The sequence below is a fragment of the Anomaloglossus baeobatrachus genome, assembly GCF_048569485.1.
Source record: "Anomaloglossus baeobatrachus isolate aAnoBae1 chromosome 5 unlocalized genomic scaffold, aAnoBae1.hap1 SUPER_5_unloc_4, whole genome shotgun sequence".
In the NCBI taxonomy this organism is placed as follows: domain Eukaryota; kingdom Metazoa; phylum Chordata; class Amphibia; order Anura; family Aromobatidae; genus Anomaloglossus; species Anomaloglossus baeobatrachus.
The window spans coordinates 167,416-188,823 of NW_027441808.1; the positions used below are offsets into that span (position 1 = coordinate 167,416).

Sequence of the window (21,408 nt, forward strand, 5' to 3'; positions counted from 1 at the left end):
AGGACACCAACATGAGGCTGCCATCTAACCCCTTGTAAAATATATACGTTATTCCCAAATAATCTTTATTAAGATATAAAAATCACACCAGTAGTGTATAATACAAGAAATTTGACCGTCAGGTCACATATATACATAGTACAATATCATTTGAAGGATAGGCATAGATATTCAACAGGGATAAGGTTCACATATAAGGGATCAAGTCGGAGCTCAGGACTTAACTTTGAAACCATATTTCGGTTTATTCAGGCAGCGCCACATAGTAAGGGAATGTAGGAGGTTTGCTGTCCATGAAAGTCCAGGTAAGTATATGCTGATGCTCTCCAAGTGTCCCCTTTTTTTTTAATAATAGCAGGAGTGAGCCATCAAATTCATGGTAGAATTACAACAGTCTCCACCTCGACGCGTTTCCCCACATAATAAACATGTGGTTCATCAGGAGGCCAAAGAGGTATGATATTAGATATGCAGATCCATGGCGCCAGTCAAACAGGATCCATAGCCAGACAGACAATGCTGGAAAGATAATGCTGCCATAGTCCAGAGAGGCGTCATGCCATCTAACCCCTTGCAGCGGTTTTCTATTGACCTTCTGGGGATCCTTGAGGCGGCGTGTGAGAGCGGCATTATTGATAAAAAATGATGGAGGGGCTCTCCACTAAATATCCAAAGGTGCCTACATTCTACCTAAGATCCATAAAGATGCCCTTAATCCCCCGGGGCATCCTATTATGTCCAGCATAGACGGCTTGTGTGATCCAATTTGTAAAATTATTGATTATCATCTAAAATCTCTAGTAGAAACCTTGCCCTCTTATGTCCGTGACACGACGGACATCCTCAGGAGGATTGACGGCATCTTTATGGATCAGGATATGTTGATTGTAACAGCTGATGTGGAGAGCCTTTACACATGCATATCACATTCTGATGGTCTGAAGGCGGTCCGCCTTTTTCTTGAGATGGGCAGTAGTGATGGCAAATTGAACCTCTTCATCCTTGAGCTTCTCCACTTTGCACTTACGCACAATTTTTTTATTTTTAAAGATCTATTTTATCTGCAGCAGCATGGCACTGCCATGGGGGCGGCCTGTGCCTCTTCGTATGCCAACCTATTCCTTGGCATATGGGAGAGGTTGGTTTTTGGCGATGGGGGCATCAGTGCCAGCTCCCATGTGCAGTGCTGGCTCAGATATATTGATGATGTATTATTTTTTGGCAGGGCACGGTGGAGCAGCTTGATGCATTTATGGGTCAATTGAATGCTAATAATCTTAATATAAAACTGACATATAAAAATAGCAGCAGGTGCATTGACTTTTTGGACATCAACATCGAGGTGGATCCTTTGTCATTCATACAAACTAGTATGTATGGGAAATCCACCTCAGTCAATGCCCTGCTGCATGCATCCTCAGCCCATACCTTTGCCACCATACGCGCCATCCCGACCGGCCAATTCTTAAGGATTAGGCGGATCTGCTCCTCTGACCAGTCATTTGAAAAACAGGCCACAGAACTCAAACGCCGTTTCCAGGATCGTGGATACAGCAATCGCTGCATTAAGAAGGGGTATTTACGTGCCAAAAGAACTCCACGCACACAATTCCTTCAATATAATTGTAAACAACAACAACCACATATTGACCCTCCTATTCGCTTTATAGGAACCTTTAACAACCAATGGCAGACGATGCGGGGCATCCTTGATAAACACTGGCCTGTTCTACGCACAGATCCAATTTTGGCAGACATACTCCCTTCAGGTTCCCTTATGACAGCTCGCCGTGCTAAGAATCTCCGTGACATCCTGGTAAGGAGTCATTATATTCCTCCGCTTTCCAATTAGTTTGGCACTCGCGTCCCGACACAGGGATGTTTTCCCTGTGGGCGGTGTGTCGCATGTCCTAAAGTCCTCCGCGCCACGACTTTCTCATCATCGGACGACACACGGACAATGAATATACAACATCATATCACATGTGCTACCACGCATGTCATTTACTATGCTACCTGTCCATATTCTCTGGTATATGTTGGTCTCACAGCACGCGAATTGCGGGTGCGTACCAGAAAGCATGTACCGGATATCCGTGCTGCCTCCGATGTGATCGATGTCACTCTCCTGAAGACACTTCCTCGACATTTCAGGAGATTTCATGGATGTGATCAATCCGGCCTCAAGGTACGGGGTATTGATGTTGTTCATGGAGGCTCCAGAGGTGGTGACCTCAAGAAACATTTAGCCCAAGTCGAGGCTCGTTGGATCACCATCCTTGGGACTTTAACACCTGGAGGCCTGAACGAAAACATCAGTTTTGTGTCTTTTTATAGGGTTTATCTGAGCTTTTCCAAGCATAATGTTCTTCTTATATCACTTGGTCATTTTTAACATACCATAATTGTTTTAATTTTGTTTTTATTACTCCACCGCTTATCAATTAATTCGTCTGTGGCGAATGTATTTCCCAGTGGTCTTCTTTTATGTATACTTATTCCTCTCTTGTTTATTTCTTTTTATTAGAACCGTCTTTGATGCAATACTAAATTTGTTTTCTGATCTTTGGACATATCATATAAAATCCTGTTTTCCTATCACCCTACAAGTTTGTGCCGGCATCACTGAACATCAATGATATCTTCTGAATGGACGTTCCTGCTATTCTACGATCTTAATACCACACATTGATATAATCCTGACATATGTGTCTATTTGTTGTCATATTATTATTGTGTTTGGTACAACAAACGATTATCTTGGAAACATCAATATATATATATATATATATATTTTTCTATTGGCCTTTTACTATATTTATATTTGAAGTATTTATACTCTATGACCAATGGTATACTTTTAACGTGACATATGATCTAATGATCAGCATGTTCTTTATAAGCCTTCTTTATATCCTTAATATATATCTCATTCCCCCTACCTTACAAGTTTAGTCTGCTGAAGCAGCATTAATGTTTACTATGTTTGGTATTTTTCTACCTCTATGTTTATACAAATGTTCTTAGTCTGCTGGCAGTTCGTCGCAGGGGCTATTGTTTTGCCCCGCTCGTAATGTGCACCTGGGGCGGTGCATTTGTGTCTTGCAATGTGTTTTGCTGATAATAGGATGTATTAATTTACATCACTTACTACACACCCCTTTTCATGCCCGTCTCAATCGGAGATAGGCCCGGAAGTTGCTGTGTTGATGCGTCTCCGGCGCTATAGTCGCCTGCTCTGTGATTGGTTGGGGGCGGGATTTCTGGAACTACGTCCACTATGCGTGGTTTCACGCCCTGACATGCTTGATGTTGGGTTGGCTCACGTGGTTGCCGGGGTTATGCGTCCTCGGCACATGTGCCTTCCTGACTCAGCCTGAGGGCTGGATACTCCAGCAGTGTGGGACACTTCCAGACCATTGGCGCTAAATGATTCCCGTTTTATATAACTCTCCCCTTACCTTAGCGGTGCACTGTGCTACTAGTATTATTATGCCTTGCTGTGATTGCGGTTAGCAAGGTGTGTGCTTTTTTATAATCTGTGTCCTATAAGCGATCACTAAGTGACTTATGGTCTTATGTACCTGCCCCGGGGGGGACGTGAATCGGATGTGATAGATTTATGTTTTGTTATGATATGTTGGCAGAAGAACATGCTGATCTATACTAACTAATATATGTTTTCTATAAACTTGTCCTCAATCTGGGATTGGCTGGGTGGTCACTGTGGAGACGTACCTCTCACGTTTTACGTGTCTGCTTTGTGACTGGTTGGAGGCGTGACTCCTGGAAGTATATCCACCATGTGTTGTGTTACGCCCTGTTATGTCTAATGCCGGGTTGGATCGCGTGATTGCCGGGGTTACGCGTCTTCGGCACCACGTGTTCCTTCCTGACTTGGCTGGAGGGCGGGACATCTGGGTAATGTGAGATAGTCCCCAGTTCACCTTACACTAGATGTTTCACGTCTCTTGTACATTTGTTTTTCATTATCAGTAGCGTACCCTGCTACCAGTGCTGCCACGTCAGATTGCGATTACTATTAACAATCTTTGTGATCTTCTTATAATCCGCCTTTTTCAGTGATCATCATGTGACCCGGCTTAGGTTTCCGCCCACTATCTAGGTGATGCCCTATCACCTGCTTGATGGGCGTTATTGTTCTCTCCATCACATATCCCTCGGCTGAGCGATTGTTACACCTGACAGCAATGATAATTAACAGAGGCTATTTATACCTACTGGGTTTATACTGCCATTAGGGTCTTCCTCCTTGAGAAAGCAACAGTACCTCTGTGAAACACGCGTCGGTGGTGATCCTAACTCTTCTGGGTATGTGTACATAGGTGTTACTATGCCTCAGGGTCCCCTGTTTTATTACCTGAACCACAGTTTTTCTAGGTAATTATTTTAACCTGTATTTGTATACATACTTACCACGATTCCTGGATGGCTATGTGCACACGCACTTTACTATTTTAATGTCATGATCTCATCCAGGTTTACCTTGTTATCACGTGGTATACTTCAGGTTAATCTAGGTTAACATCTACACTAGTACTCTGTACTTGGGCCCCTGATTTGTTCCATACATCCTTGTATTTAATTGGTGTCTACTGATGACTGGGGCTAAACTCTCCTTGCATGATGATTATCCTCCCATGATTCTGATTCTCGAACTCGAGGGTCAGAATCCTCTAACCAAATCTTATGCATGAGTGAATGGGTTATGTTTTATACATACCTGGTGACATTGTGGTTTCCCCTGTTACTGTCACCTCATTGTAGGACCTTGTACTCCCAACCTCACAGTTGTTAGTAATTCTATTAAATCATGCAATGGAGTCTGGTCCATGTCATTAAGTGTCTTGCTTACATTATATTTAGTCCCGTCATTTAGACTTTCCCACCTCTTCCACGGTTACTTCAGACAGACAGGAAACTTTTACATTAACCAATTGAATATAAACCTTGTACCCCTTGTGATGTTTTGATTTTCTGTAGCAATTTTAAGTGTGATTTTGTGCTGTCTTGCGAGTTATCTCCATTAATAAAATTCTTGTATTTTCATATATACTCGTATTTCTCTTTTGTTCACACTTCTCAAACTGTAGAACTACAAGTCACAGCAATGTCCTACTCACTTCTATCTGCAGCAGGTCTGTTTTCTCAGACTAATCCACACTGGAGCTTCTGGATTCAATGGCTTGCAGAGAGTACTGGGTACAGCAGGCAAAATCCTTCTTCGGCATGATAAACCTGGAGGACAGCAGCTCCTACTAATAGTGCATCCTCTAGCTTCAGAACTCAGTCTCTCATCATACAGAGTGGCAGCTTCACCCCTCCAAGATGGCTCAACTTCCTTCCACAACCCCCCCCCCCCCCGTCCTGTTTCCTCCTCCCCCAGATTTGCATGGCATCTTGGGAGTTGTAGTATTCTGCAGTTCAACCAAAGAAGCAACATCTGTAGAGGTGAATGTGGGTGGAATTCTATACATCGCTCCCAAAGCAGGTGCCACACTTAGATACTGAAACGTCTACTTTCTTGAGAATGTTTTTTCACTTGGGTGGATGTTGTGTAGGACTTTTCCTTCACTAAGGAAAGGATTCTGTGATCACCCATCACTATTGTCTTCCTTGGACATCCAGACCTCTTTGAGTTCCCATGCTCTCGAGTGCGTTCATTTGTTATACCAAATTTTTGATTTGGCCACCCCTAACATTACTACTAGCTCTCAATTTTTATCCTAATGATGTTCTCCTCCTTTGACCGCATGTTGTGGGTTTACAACAACAGCTTCCAAATGCAAATGTCACATCTGGAATCAGCTCCAGACCTTTTATCTGCTTAATTTAAAATGGATTCATGAGGAAATATCCTACGCAGCCCATTAAAGAGCTTTTAAGATAATTGTCTAGTTACTTTTGGTCTCTTTTTAAAGAGACCGCTACATGTTTATGGGCTGTAATTCCTAAGCCCTGGCTCCAATTAGTATGTTAATACCCTCAAATTAAAGCTGAGAATCAGCACTTAAAAACGCATATCGATTACATAGCTGTATATTGAAAATGTTTTGGTAAACAGGTAAAATGACAAAGGAGCTGTGCTGTCACGCCCCCGTCCCACCCAAACTTTGCCAATTTTAAAGTGAAAATGCCAAAAGCCGCCAAAATTTGGCACCACTTTGAATTGATCCAAATTTTTGAGAGACTTTTCAGAGATTTTGTGACAATTTTTTGGCATAATAGCTTTGATAAATTGGGATCAGAGCATCTTATTAACTTCCACATATCTAGGATGCAGTGTGATTCAATTCTACCCTCATTATTTTAGTGTGAAATGTCTACAGATGTTCTGAGGCAAAATCATCACATCTAGACAATAGAGAAAGACAGGCATGAAGAATATATATTTTTAAGCATTTATTAACAAAACAAAAGCTTTGAAATGCAATTATATACAATGTGACATACTGAAGAGTTCCTATCTCCAATCTGGGGCTGCGCTTTTTAGTAAATAAAGCAGTGGGCAACCTGAGATTAGTGAATTATCTAAATATAATCCAGTATCAAAACCTTTCACAAATGTTCCTAAAGGCTCTCAAAATACCCAACTTACTAGCAAAGTTGAGCCTGAATTTCCATTTTGTGGGATCTCAGTGTGCAGAGCGGGATCCCACAAATCTCTGCAGCTGCTCTAAGCACGATACATTGCTCTCTCACCTAATCCAGCGCGGTCATATACTTCTTTAAAGGAAAGGTGTCGCAGTTTTTTATTTTTGTATTAATAATAGTGATTATGAAAACAAGTATTTTTAATACAAAATTAAAATCACTGCTTATTTATTTTTTATTTAATTCTAATTTTACTGGAGGCACTGGGCGCTGCCATCTTGGATTTGGTGTTTGTAACGACAGATACCTCCTTTATGGCAGCCCTCTGTGCATAGACTCTGATAGTCGGGCTTTGACCCCATTTAGTAACATTAGAGAAGGCATCTGCTGTGAAATGCACGCGCCCCCTGGGCTATCCAGATAACAGCAGAGGGAGGAGATCAGCACCATCATTGTGGCGCACACAGCGTATCATGTTTGCTCCACTTTACCCCTGTCAACCACCGGGATGTATGAGTACGGGGCGCCGGGCCGCCTCCCCTCCCCCCGCCGTTACCAATTCCAATGACACCCCTTCCCCCCCTCTACCCAACCCCGCTCTCCTCCCCCTCCACCGCTGCCGGCAAGCATGCAGCAGAACTGTGTGTGTTTGTGTGCGTGTGCATGCAGAGCATGTGAGTACCTACGCCCCTCCCCCCACCACCGCCGATGCTACTGTCTCCAATGTTCCAATGATACCCCCCACTCTCCTTGCCCCTCCCCCGCAGCTGCTGCTACCGTCTCCATTGACACCCCTCGCTACCCCCCCATGCCGTGTATCTAATCCTTTCTTGTGTGATACCTGTTTGGTGAGCCGTGTATCTAATCCTCTCCTATGTGATACTGTCTGCTGAGCTGTGTATCTAATCATATCCTGTGTGATACTGTCTGCTGAGCTGTGTATCTAATCCTCTCCCGTGTGATACTGTCTGGTGAGCCGTGTATCTAACCCTGTCCTGTGTGGTACCATCTGCTGAGCTATGTATCTAATCCTGTGCTGTGTGGAACAGTCTGCTGAGCTGTGTATTTAATCCTATCCTGTGTGATACTGGCTGCTGAGCTGTGTATCTAATCCTTTCCTGTGTGATACTGTCTACTGAGCTGTGTATCTAACCCTATCCTGTGTGATACTGTCTGCTGAGTGTGTATCTAATCCTATCCTGTGTGATACTGTCTGCTGAGCTGTGTATCTAATCCTATCCTGTGTGATACTGTCTGCTGAGTGTGTATCTAATCCTATCCTGTGTGATACTGTCTGCTGAGCTGTGTATCTAATCCTCTCCTGTGTGATATTGCCTCGAGCTGAGTATCTAATCCTATCCTGTGTGATACTGTCTGCTGAGCTGTGTATCTAATCCTATCCTGAGTGATACGTGTTCGGTGAGACGTGTATCTAATCCTATCCTGTTTGGAACTGTCTGCTGAGCCGTGTATCTAATCCTATCCTGTGTGATACTCCTGCTGTCCTTGGTGACACTTTAGACATTTCTTGTGACCAACAAAATGGCTGTGCACTGTGATCTAAACTTCATTCTGTGTTATCCTTTGGAATCCCTCAGATTGGGAGGGGGAGGTGACATCACACACAGGAGAGCAGACTCCGCCCACTTTACTGCAGCTGTAATCCAGGCTATTTCTACAGTTTCAGATTTCAGCAGCTGCTTCCTCTAGTGTTTCAGAGTGGAAAATATCAAAAGTTATTAATTTTTTTTTTTTTTTTTTTGCACGACACCTTCCCGTTTAGATTTTACTGAACTGCTTAAGAAGGATGCCGCAGAGCTGGGGTCGTAGAGCTCACTCTTACACGATCAGTTATCGCTGAGGGTTGTGGGATCTCACAACCTGGAAGTTCCTTTTGGGGACATTAGGGACACTTCCAAAAGTTTTGGTACTGGATTATATTTAGAAAATTCACTTATCTGCGGCTCTCCACTGTATTAGTAAATAATAAAGGCAGCCACAGATTTGTGATAAGCACTATTTAAGGGGAAATCCATCTATCTCACTGCGCAAGAACTATTGTGTAAAAGTCTCACATTTTGTGCATCACACACCTTAACTGTTCAAACATTTAGTGAGTTTTGACATTTTTTGTCTGAAATGTAAGAGAAGTTTAATGAAAGAGGGTGGAGCCTGAAACGGTCAGACAGATTCACAATGATTGTGCCCTTTTATGTTATACGATTTTGATTGTATTGTAATTTTTTACTCTTACTATTTGTTAACCAATTACCATATTTTTCAGACTTTAAGATACACCCTCCCCCCCAAAATAAATTGTGTAGAAAAGGGGGGGGGTCTTAGGGAAAAGGGGGGTGCGTCATAGTCCTGATGTGACGGTGACTGGAGGGGCGGTGGTGGAGGAGTGGGTCACAGGAGGCAGAAACCAGGGCTAACAGTGTACCCGCTAATAACAAAAGTGAATATTCACTGCTCCCCTCACTTATAATCCAGTCTACCTCAACGCACTGAAGCCGGCATCGAGAGATGAGCGGGATTATGAGCATGGGGAGTAGTGAATATTCATTCATTAATAGCAGGCACACATGATCACCCGGTCACCAGCTAACTGCTGCAGCTCGGTGATCACGTGTTTTTTTATTAGAGAATGAATATTCACTGCTCCACACGCCCATAATCCTAGGTGTGGGGACCAGTGAATATTCCGGCAGCCGACGTCCGCGTGTACCTGTAGGTCCATGGCAGTTACGTCATGCAATGTGCCGCTTATACACTGAAGTCACTTGCCAGCATCAAAGACTACACCGCACACTGGGGGAGCAGAGGGATGGTGAGTATAATCAGTTGTTTTTTTATGTCTGCAGCGTGATGAGAAACATATATGTGACGCCCTGGACAACCAGGGGTCACAGGTTAGTAGACACCATACACACACACACCCACACTAGGAAGTTAACATCCGTCAATCAAGACCTGATTGCCTCCCTCAGTGTTAGACAGGCACACCGGGTGGGCGAAGTCAGGCGGAAGACACACCCACCGAGAAGTCTCCTGGCCTGAGGCAGGGAAGCAGCTCAGTCCAGTCGTGGACAGTAGTCTGAGTAGTGCAGTGTGAAGATCAGAGTTGGACAGTAAGGAGTAGAGTCCAGTTGTGGACAGTGAGGAGTACAGTTGGCACAGTTGAGTGGAGAGCAGAGTGTGACACACAGCGCTGCAAGGGGCCTGGTTCGGAGCCTAGGACCCTCACACAGTCAGGCAGGCAGACAGCAGGGGCCGCCTGCAGGAGACCGGGAACACGACCGGTGGAACCGTAGGACCGGAACCGGGTTGGAGCCCGCCGGACCCGAACCGGGGAGCCAGCAGTCTACCGGAGCACCAGGAAGGGTACTCAGACCCTGACTAGGCCGTAGGCTACCATATAGTCGAATTTACTGATTGAGGTCTGGACCTCACGGGGTCCTTTCCCAACCAAAGACCTGATTGAAGGCAACAGCCCAACTCGACTGGATAGCAGCCACCGCCAGAGGCCATAAATCCAAGGGCTAGCGCCTGCGGGCAAAGGAGCTCCCACGACATATCCGCCGGGGAGCGGACCACCCGTGCTTAGGCACCGTGGTCCACTTACGTTAGGTGCAGGAGAAAGGGGACCCTGTCACACCGTCCAGTGCTGCAGCCGGCTGTGGGCCGCCCGTTCTACATCTTGTTTGGTTTACCCGAGACCCTGAGTGACTAAATCGTGAGTACCGCATCACACCGCAGCACTGTGCCCCGCACCATATCTCCCCGCAACCGGGCCCCGGGACAGACCGCCCCTACCCACGGAGGGGTTAACACCAAAGCTGCGCCCCGACACCGCTCCCGGAAGCCCGCCACCTTCACCGCAGCGGTGGTGCCCAGCATCACCACAACCCGTGGGTAGCGTCACGAAAACCACCCCAACACCAACATACCAAGATGAGAGCCATATATACCAGGATGGGGATCATGTATACTATTATGGGACAAAGATGGGGAACATATCTGCCCGGATGAGGGACATATACACCAGGAAGAGAGAAACATTACTGAAAGGGGCCTAAATGTGGGACATTAGTACAGAATCAGGGGGGGATATTACCCCTATAAGGCTGCTTTCACATATCCGTTTTTTCCTGTGCGGCACAATCCTGTGCTTTGCAGAAAAAACGCAACCGTTTTTTTTTGCCGCCGGTTGCGTTTTTTTTTCGCATAGACTTACATTAGCGCCGTATTGTGCCGCATGGCCTTGCGTTCCGTCCAGTTTTTGACGGATGCGGCATATTTAGCCGATGCGGTGGCTGGATAGAACGTTGCCTGGCACGTTTTTTTGTCCGGCGAAAAAAACCGCATCACGCCGCATCCGGCCGATGCGTCGCGATTTCCAATGCATGCCTATGGACGCTGGATAAAGCGTCCTGCGGCAAAAATCACATCCGTTTTTTTGCACTACGCATGCTCAGTAGCCAGCCGCAACCGGCAAAAACCAGACGGACCGCATGTAAAAACGTATGCAAAGGATGCGTTTTTTCGCCGCATCCGTTGCATAGGTTTTAGAACCGGATTGGCCGGCTCTGCTAAAACCGGATGTGTGAAAGCAGCCTTACCATGTCAGCAGCAGGTTCCCCCTCAAACAGTGCGTCATGACTACATATTTTGTTTCAATTTTTTTTTCTATCTTCCTCCTCTAAAACATAGGTGCGTCTTATGGTCATAATAATACGGTAAGTTTAAAAAGAAAATGGTGTTTTCCCTGACCAATTCTTACTTGAGCAATTGATTTTAGGATAAAACCCTTTGACTCACGGTATAACATGAATCCTTCTCCCATGTGACTCATCTGACAACAGGACCTGATTAATGATAAAAACATTTACCAAATTCTGAATGCAAGAATGTCTCCTTTACTGTGTGGGTTTTCTCATGGTCAACAAGAATTGTTTTACCAATTAAACATTTCAAATGTTCACAACATGAAAAAGGTTCCTTCCCTGTGCAGCTTCTTCAGATGTTTAACGAGATTTGATTTTGTAAAATAACATTTTCCACACTCTGAACATAAAAATGGCTTCTCCTCTGTATGATATCTTTGATGACTAACAAGATGTGATTTCCGAGTAAAACAATTCCCACATTCTGAACATGAAAATGGCTTGTCCCCTGTATGAGATCTTTGATGATTAACAAGATCTGATTTCTGTATAAAACATTTCCCACATTCCAAGCATGAAAATGGCCTCTCCCCTGTGTGAGATCTTTGATGCCTAACAAGTTCTGATTTCCGAGTAAAACATTTCTCACATTCCAGGCATGAAAATGGCTTCTCCCCTGTATGAGAGCTTTGATGCAAAACAAGATGTGATTTCCGAATAAAACATTTCCCACATTCCAGGCATGAAAATGGCTTCTCCCCTGTATGAGATCTTTGATGCAAAACAAGATGTGATTTCCGAATAAAACATTTCCCACATTCCAAGCATGAAAATGGCTTCTCCCCTGTATGAGATCTTTGATGGCTAACAAGAGCTGTTTTCTGAATAAAACATTTCCCACATTCCAAGCATGAAAATGGCCTCTCCCCTGTGTGAGATCTTTGATGCCTAACAAGTTCTGATTTCCAAGTAAAACATTTCCCACATTCCAGGCATGAAAATGGCTTGTCCCCTGTATAAGATCTTTGATGCGAAACAAGTTGTGATTTCCGAATAAAACATTTCCCACATTCCAAGCATGAAAATGGCTTGTCCCCTGTATGAGATCTTTGATGCAAAACAAGAGCAGTTTTCTGAATAAAACATTTCCCACATTCCATGCATGAAAATGGCTTCTCCCCTGTATGAGATCTTTGATGCCTAACAAGAGCTGTTTTCTGAATAAAACATTTCCCACACTCTGAACATGAAAATGGCTTCTCTCCTGTGTGAATTTTCTGATGTCTAAGAAAGTTTGATTTCTGAATAAAACTTTTCCCACACTCTGAACATGAAAATGGCTTCTCTCCTGTGGAAGCCGTTTCATGTTCCACATCCCTTCTGTAACTTTTATTTTGCTTACAATTCTGTTGGACTTGCTCGTCATATGTATCACGTGTGATACCTTCATCATGTGTTATAAATTCTGAAGATATTAGATTTCCATCTGAATTCCCAATACAGTCATCTGCTAAAAATAAAAAACACAATGTTATTATTTTTTTAATATTATCTTGAAAGTATATTTAATTTTTAAACCATAACATCAGAAATTAAATTAGGAAAAAATGTATTCTGAATCTGTTGTCCAATTTCGACATCTAAAGGCCGCTTTACACACAACGATATTGCTAGCGATCTCGTTAGCGATGTGACACGCCCAGATCGATGCTACGATTTGCCGAGATCGCTCATAGGTCGTTTTGTAGCGGTCACACGTACCCATCTCACAAACGACGCAACATCGTTCAGCAATATATTGTTTGACCAAGGAGGTCGTGTGGACACCGTCACACAGCATTCCTCCCAACGATTCCGGCAACGACAGAAGCGTATAATTGTCCATAGCATACACCCTGGCGTGTGATTGGCAGGAGTATGATGGAAACACAGATTAAAACAGACAGGAAACACAAATTAAGACAGACGAGACAAAAAGCAAACTCACAGAAATAAATAGGCAGCAACAAAAAGACAACAAGGGTTAACACCACAACAGTTCACAGTAATAATGCACAACAACCAATCGTAAGTCACAACACCTCACCAGACCAGTATAGGTAACCTAAATGACTGGAGAAAAGAAGGAGATACGGAAAAGAACATGTGTGAAAAATTCCATTTTATTCATAAAAATATCATATATAATAAAATCACAACAATATGTGGTCAAAAGGACAAGGATCGGACAGGAGGTGGGGGAAGGTGGGTTGGGGAGGGGGGGGAGGCTTGAGGATGTGGGAGCAATCCTCCTTCAAAAAAGCAACGCTGCGAAACAGCTGTCAGGAGGCTGTTTCCTGCCCCTCGGAACCAACCACCAGGTATACTTATTTATGTTGCCCCTCCATTGTTCCGCCTTCCCTTGGCTGCATGGTGAATTGGATTGGGACTAATAATCGCACAGTAACTCTGTGCCTGGTATTGCCTTAAATTCTCCCTTGGTTCTGTGCAGCACCAGTATTAACTCTTACATGTCTGTGGTGTACATAATGGGAGATTACAGGTGTGCTGCCTCAGCAGGTGATTATTTTTGCATGTACACTTTAGTAGCCCCCCTCTGGTTCAGCTCCTTTGCCACAATTATAATTGAGAAAACCTTTCCATATCTTCAGGCCCCTTGATTGCGCGGTGCACCTGGCTCAGACTTGCTGTGCATGTGTATATATATATACATTTCTTTATGTGCAAATTGAGGAGTCACTTGGTCCTCGCCTGTGGCCCCGCGCAGTCACTTTGCCTTATTTCCACTGTGGTTTCACATTTTCCAGATGGGCTTACTACATGCATGTATACCCACTTGCTGATTGGTTGCATATCTCATGTGGTTCACATGACACATATCCTTCATTTTCTCTCTTGGCCCCAATTCACCACCAGCTCCTTGCTATAGGTTGGTCCTACAATTGATGGCAACTCAGTCACTTAATTCTTCACCCTGGTTGCTTCTGAGAGGCAGGTTGCTCCCACATCCTCAAGCCTCCCCCCCCCTCCCCAACCCACCTTCCCCCACCTCCTGTCCGATCCTTGTCCTTTTGACCACATATTGTTGTGATTTTATTATATATGATATTTTTATGAATAAAATGGAATTTTTCACACATGTTCTTTGCCGTATCTCCTTCTTTTCTCCAGTCATTTATGCTTTATGGAGTAGGCCATTCCTTATGGGACACTACTGAGTGGTCCCATAAGTTAATACTTTATTATGGCCAATTTCTTGCTAACAGTATAGGTAACCTATAGCTGGCATTAATGGAATAGCCCAGCCAGCATATTCAGGAGGGGAGAGAATGATACTGGCTTCCCGCAGCATTTGGTCAAATACACTAACTAGCAACCCAGCAGAGGTTAACTCTTGCTAGCCTGCCTAAATCTGTGGTTTGATGCCTGTGTCTCCATGCACTGCTCACAGACATAAGAGACGTTAGCAGGCAGAGTGTAGTTTCCACAGATCCTGACACCGCCTTGACAGTTGAATAACCTGCAAACATCTCTGTGACATTGGTCCACAACATAAACAATTTTAAAGAGATTTTTTTTCCAAGACGAAAATAAAATAAAGACAAATGTTGAAAATTTAACGGGGATGTCCAGGACTGTAACGTTGATGGCCTATTCTTAGGCTTTATAACGAAAGCATGTAGCAGGGTCTTGCTGTCTGTGCAGATAGACATTTGGGCTCCAATTCATCAAGACCGGCTATGTACACTGAAAATGACATTAGGGACTGGAGTACAATTTCTGGCATAGGGAACGCCGCAATTGTTACGAATTAGAGAACCGGTGGCATCACACCCTTGTTCTGGCCAAGCTCTGCCCATTTTGACATTTGACACACACACACACACACACACAGACACACACACACACCAGCCTGTCTCCTCTTCTGCTTGAAACTCCTGCAATTGAGACATTTGGTCACATGACGTGTTGTCAATAAGGTCCTTAAACAGTCCTATAATTGGCATATAAACACTAAGGCCACTAGGAAAATGGGAGCCCTCTGAAATTGCCCAGTTTACTCTCCCTTTCCCCTAATGCCAGTCCTGCATGCCAGCCTATGTCCTGTTCAGTTCATTTAGACTCCTGCAAATAAAAGACCTTTGGTTACATCATGCCACATGACTTTGAAGTCATTGTGACGCCCTGACAAAATCAGGTTGTCACAGAGGACTGCATCCATCTTCCAGGTGCAGGACTCCCTCCTCCTTGGCCTTCCAACACAAAACCCCACACACAGGTATCCAACACCAGCCATCAAACCCTAGTCACCCCCCAAGACAATAGGGACACACCAGTGGGTGGGGCCAGGCAGATGGTGACGCCCACCTAGGGGTTCTGAGGTGTCAGGGGAGGGAAACACACAGAACAGTGCTAGACAGTTGAAGTGAGAGGATTGTGAAGTGGTGCTCAGGGGTTGGAGCCCCGGACTACTTAACCTGACTAGGTTAGGTGGCAAACGGCAGAGCTGGGCCACAGGCGATGGAGATCCGGTCGAGGGAGACCTTAAGTGGACCGGGGCAGGGTTGTAGCCCGCCGGTGCCGACAGCGGGAATCTGGTCCGGAGGCTGTGCACAGTCGGGGTCCCTGGACCCTGGAGCGAGGACAGCTTCAAGCACCTTTCTAATTAACCAGCAGGGGACAAGATTCCAAGTCTTGTCCCACCGACAGCCCAGATAGAGCGAGACGGAAGCCCAACGAGGGGGATAGGGCATCTGCAAGTTCCTGTTAAGATCCCACGGTTCAGTTCTCGCGGGCCACAGCTCCCACAGAAAAGACACCGGGAGTGGACTTCCCCGTTTCATGCGGACTAGTCAACACACAAGACACAAACCAAAAGTGCAGAAGGAAGGGCCCCTGTTCTGTCAACCAGTGTGCGGGACCCAAGCACACCCCTCCGGAGGCTACCGGTTATCGTCAGTTGGTTTACTATCTGGACTTTATTCAAACAGTGAGTACACTGGTATCATCCGGTCCAACCCCGCAGACTGTGCCCCATCACTCCATCCCACCAACACCTGGGCCCCGGGACAACACCTCCCATACCCGTGGAGGGGATAACATCCTGCTGCCCCGCTCCATCAGACCCGAGCACCCCCATACCAAGGCAGCGGCGGTGTCACAAACAATCACCGCAACCCACGGGTGGCATCACTGACAAACCTCCCCTATATAATAACTACCCCCTTTTCACTTGCGGGTGACGGACGGCTGCGCCCGGGTCTGGCTGCCACTAGAGCCACATCAACCGCCCGGATCCGAGCGTCTCGAGTGCCCCACCTCCTGCTGAAGGTCAATTCCCCGCACGCAACAGCATCAAAGGTCCTTAAGCAATCAACCTTAGATTACAACTGATGGGGTCCCTAAGAGACTGGGGTTTCTAAGAAATAGTGCAGTTTGACTCCTCTTGACGCTGGCCCTGACTGTAACTAGGTCATATTTTCAGGGAAACAGGGCATTCATGAACCCTCTGCAGGTCTTTGAGTTGCCTTCATAACAACATAGAGAAGGCACTAGAAACAAACAGCAGAAGGAGCAGAAGCAAAGAAAATACAGCTGAAAAAACCCACAGCAGAAAGTCTAAAAATGTAAACACAAAATTAGTACAGAAAGTACATGAGTAGATATCTCTTACTGGATAGAGCTGGAGGAATCACATCCTGAGGAACATCGGGATCTTCTTGTTTACAGTCCTGTGGGAGAAGAGGACGGGGACATCTCTCTGGTGTTGTCCTCTTACTGGATAGAACTGGAGGAGACACATACAGGGACTGAATTAATTCCTTACATACAGATAATTATAGGCCGTGTGTATTTAGTCCTGTCTATTACCTGGTGATGTGAGGGGCTGGGGAACCTCCATCATGACGTCCGTGTACAGATCTTTGTGTCCTTCTAAATACTCCCTCTCCTCCATGGAGAAATAGACGCTGACGTCCTGACACCTTATAGGAACCTGACACATACAATGATACCGTCACCCCCGATCCCTTCATAGCGTTACTGTATAATGTCCCAGCAGTGTCACCTCTCCAGTCAGCAGCTCAATCATCTTGTAGGTGAGTTCTAGGATCTTCTGGTCATTGATGTCCTCATGTATCGGGGGGTGAGGTGGAGACCCCGTGATTGGGCTCAGGGGTCTTCCCCATCCCTCAGACACAGGGGCCTGACAGCGCTCACTAGAGGTCTTCTTCACTACTGTGTAATCCTGGTTATGGAGAGACACAGTAATAAATCTCACTCCAGACATTTCCAGAGTCCTCACCTCTCCAGTTCTGTCCATCTGTTATTCCCATAGATAAGAATGATGTAATGTGACGTCATCAGAATCTCTCACCTCTCCAGTAAGCCGGAAGAGGATCTCTAGGGTGAGGTGTAATATCCTCTCCGCCATCTTGTCCCTATCCATATCCATCCTTGATAGGTCAATCAGGAGAATTCTCTTATATAGAAGATCTCCACTGAGAGGATCCGATATTGTAGGGACCTGAATGGGGAGAAGATGACGATGTGACATCAGAAAGAATCCTGTATAGTAACATAATTACTGGAGACTTTATATCCGATCACTGACCGCTGAAATAACGCTAACATATATGACATGAAGGAGAAGACAAGTCCTGGTCTGGTCCTGAGCACTAATTATAGAGAAGCAGCCAAGAGGCCTATGGTCAGAGGAAAAGCAGGAGAGATCCAGAGCTCAGGGGGAGAATCTGTCCACAGGACAACTATAAGTCATAAACTTTACAAATTTGGTCTTTATAGAATAATGGATATTTTTAAAAGCAAAAGAATAAGAATTGATAATTTCTTCACAGACGCCTTCATCCAATTTACCTGAGATAGAGCTGGTTTATAAAGTAGCAGGGGCAAAAATGTGACCTGTAGATTTGTTTACCAGCTTTGCACATCCCCCAAGAGACTGGCAGCAGTACTTGCAGTGAAAGGTTTGTCCTGCAAAGTATTCCCTCAGGGGGCTGAATACTAATGCACATCACAATTTTCAGAGTTATATTTCTTAAAATGTTTAAAAATCGGTGTATAATTTCCTTTATACTTAACAAATATTTGCTACTTTGTGTTGTTATCACATAAAACCCCAATAAAATCCACTTGTTTGTGGCTGTAATGTAAAAAAAACATGGAAAAGTTCACCGGGTGTGAATAGTTTTTCAACGAAAGGTATGTTTACCTTCAACCTAAAAAATTATGACATTTTGCCAGAAATATTTTGGTGCAAACTTGCCGCCATTTAGGAAGACAAGACTTTTTAGACTAAAAAGTCACAAGCAAAGGTCATAGGAAAAAAATACAAAGCGTTTCTATTGTGCGCAAAATTCATGATCCACTTGCAACATTCTGAAGAATTTGGAAAAAAAACAAAACATAAAATGATACGAGAAGACAAAAAAAGCAGCATAGAAAAAAAACAAACAAAAAAAAAACGAAACAATTGATGAGTTGGATGTAAGTTTTGTGGTGCGGAGCCCGTTCTACCGGCAGACGGGATGTGACCGGAGGCAGAAATATTCAGGGAAGGGAAAGATTTTACACTTTGTAGATAAATCCTCTCTTCCCGGGATGTAACGGCCTCTAATGCCGGGATCACACGGCCGGATAAAGAATCATCACAGCTTCATCCAGAAAACTAGGAGAAGTCTTTTCTAAAGGGAGCTTTACACGCTGCGACATCGCTAATGCGGAGTCGTTGGGGTCACGGAATTCGTGACGCACATCCGGCCGCATTAGCGATGCCGTTGCGTGTGACACCGATAAGCGATTTTGCATCGTTGCAAAAACGTGCAAAATCGCTAATCGGCGACATGGGGGTCCATTCTTAAAAATCGTTACTGCAGCAGTAACAAAGTTGTTCCTCGTTCCTGCGGCAGCACACATCGCTGCGTGTGACGCCGCAGGAACGAGGAAGCTCCCCTTACCTGCCTCCCGGCTGCTATGCGGAAGGAAGGAGGTGGGTGGGATGTTACGTCCCGCTCATCTCCGCCCCTCCGCTGCTATTGGGCGGCGGTTCAGTGACGCTTCGGTGACGTCGCTGTGACGCCGCACGGACCGCCCCCTTAGAAAGGAGGCGGTTCGCCGGTCACAGCGACGTCGCCGGACAGGTAAGTACGTGTGACGGCTCTGGGCGATGTTGTGCGGCACGGTCAGCGATTTGCCCGTGTCGCGCAACAGATGGGGGCTGGTACCCACACTAGCGATATCGGGACCGATATCGCAGTGTGTAAAGTAGCCTTTATTTGTCATCCATATACAATCCGGTATTTACAGCCGCTACTAATAATTTACAAGACCATTTACAGCTTCCTCCATTACAGAACTGCAATGTACCCGTAACACAATGTCTGCTGTATGGTGGAGCTGGTGGGAACCTGATGGATTGTGCAGACACAGACCTGAATGGACGAGTCTCATCCGATTTACGGAAGGCACTAGAGGATGCTGGGATTATTCTCACACGCAGATTCTGTCAGTGAGAAAGAAAAATCCCCATCTGCACCGCCACATCCAATAACAATGGTCTGAGGACGAGACGTTGTGTTATTTTATGGACAGCACTGAAAATACAGTGGTGTGAACGAGAACTAAAAGGAACCAAAGCTCTTATCTCTCCTAATCCTGCCATCTCCACCGCTCTCATCAGGATCGGATTGCGGTGTCTGGGGCCCAACAGGGGAATTGACTCTAGGGGCTCACCCTACAGCTAAAAATAAACACCCATTAGTGTTATCCCTGTTATAGTGGAGGGCTGACTGTTTACATGTGATGCCCTGGCAAAACCAGGAGTCACAGATTAGGCCCCCGCATAACACCATCCCTCACAGGGTTACAACGAAGTCAATTAAACTCCTAGTCACCCCCCCTTAGAACCAGACAGACACACCAGTGGGCGGGACCAGGTGGTTAGGGCACGCCCACCTAGGGGTCTAGACAGCTCGGGGCGGGAAAGTCTATATTACGTACCGGTAATGGGATTTTCCTGAGTCGACGACAGCACCCACGAGAGAGGGATCCGCCCCCTTCAGGACAGGAAACCTACAGATAAAAAGGGGCGGTCCCCCTCCCTCATCAGTTGGTTGCAGAGACCGGGAGAGGAACTGCCAAAGAATTAGTAAATAACACAGACCAATCCCAGGACACCGAAGCGCGAGAAAAAACAAACAAAGAAAGGGCAGTGGTGTAAAGGGTGCTGTCGTCAACTCAGGAAAATCCCATTACCGGTACGTAATATAGACTTTTCCTTTCGTCACGACAGCACCCACGAGAGACTTAGAGAGAAGACACACTGAGGGCGGGACAACCACGGGAAGAGCCAAGCTGCCAAACAGAAGGTCAGTGGAAGAACCAAAGGTCAGCCGGCAGAGCCCAGAAAGTGGAAGGAGAAGACCAGGACACAGTCCCACCAAACCGTCGAGGAGACATCCGCCACAGCCACCAAGTAGGAGGCCACCTCGCAGGAGAACGATCCGTCACCGGGGAGGACAGGAGAACAGGCTGCACCACCGACGCGAGGGAAACCGAAGCCCACAGCCATCGGGGCAAAGGACGGCACGACACCAGAGGAGCACAGTCGGAACCCTGAAAGACAAAAAACAAAAAGACCCATCCAGCCGCCAAGGGGCCACCGAGCGACCCGGGGGGGGGGGGGGGGGGGACAGCGCCCCCCCCCCCCAAGCAAGGACGCGAAAGGAAGGGAGAAAGAGCACACGACAGAGAGGGGCAAAAAGGGCGCAAAGGGGAGGGCGTCCCACCCCAGAGCAAGACCCCCGGGAGGAGGGCCGGTAGACGGACTGGCTGGCAGTGGCCCCCAGTCGGAAGGAAGCGCACAACCCCACAGAACCCGCAAGACGGGACGTAAACAGGGCGCCCAGGGCAGAAACTGTCACCCGGAGGGGACCGACCGAGAGACCCAAAACCCCACCCGACAGGAGAATGGCAGAACAGAGGACAACTGAATACAGCAGACGAGGAGGTAGGAAGAGAGGCCAGGAAGAGCAACCACAGCCGACCACAAGGTTGAGTGCGGACAGGCGGCCCACAACGCAGCATCAGCAACGCCCCGACAAAAACA

At 46.0% G+C, this 21,408-nt stretch overlaps 1 protein-coding gene across 1 annotated transcript in view; it reads right to left on the minus strand.

The window, feature by feature from the left end:
- Positions 1 to 7,413: 7,413 nt before the first annotated feature.
- Positions 7,414 to 21,408, minus strand: part of LOC142259247 (uncharacterized) — a 105,045-nt gene continuing 91,050 nt past the window's right edge. The window contains 2 exon segments of the mRNA XM_075331728.1: positions 7,414 to 11,634; positions 11,636 to 12,630. Of these exon segments, the coding sequence (XP_075187843.1) occupies positions 11,488 to 11,634; positions 11,636 to 12,630 (1,142 nt within the window). The 3' untranslated portion in view covers positions 7,414 to 11,487.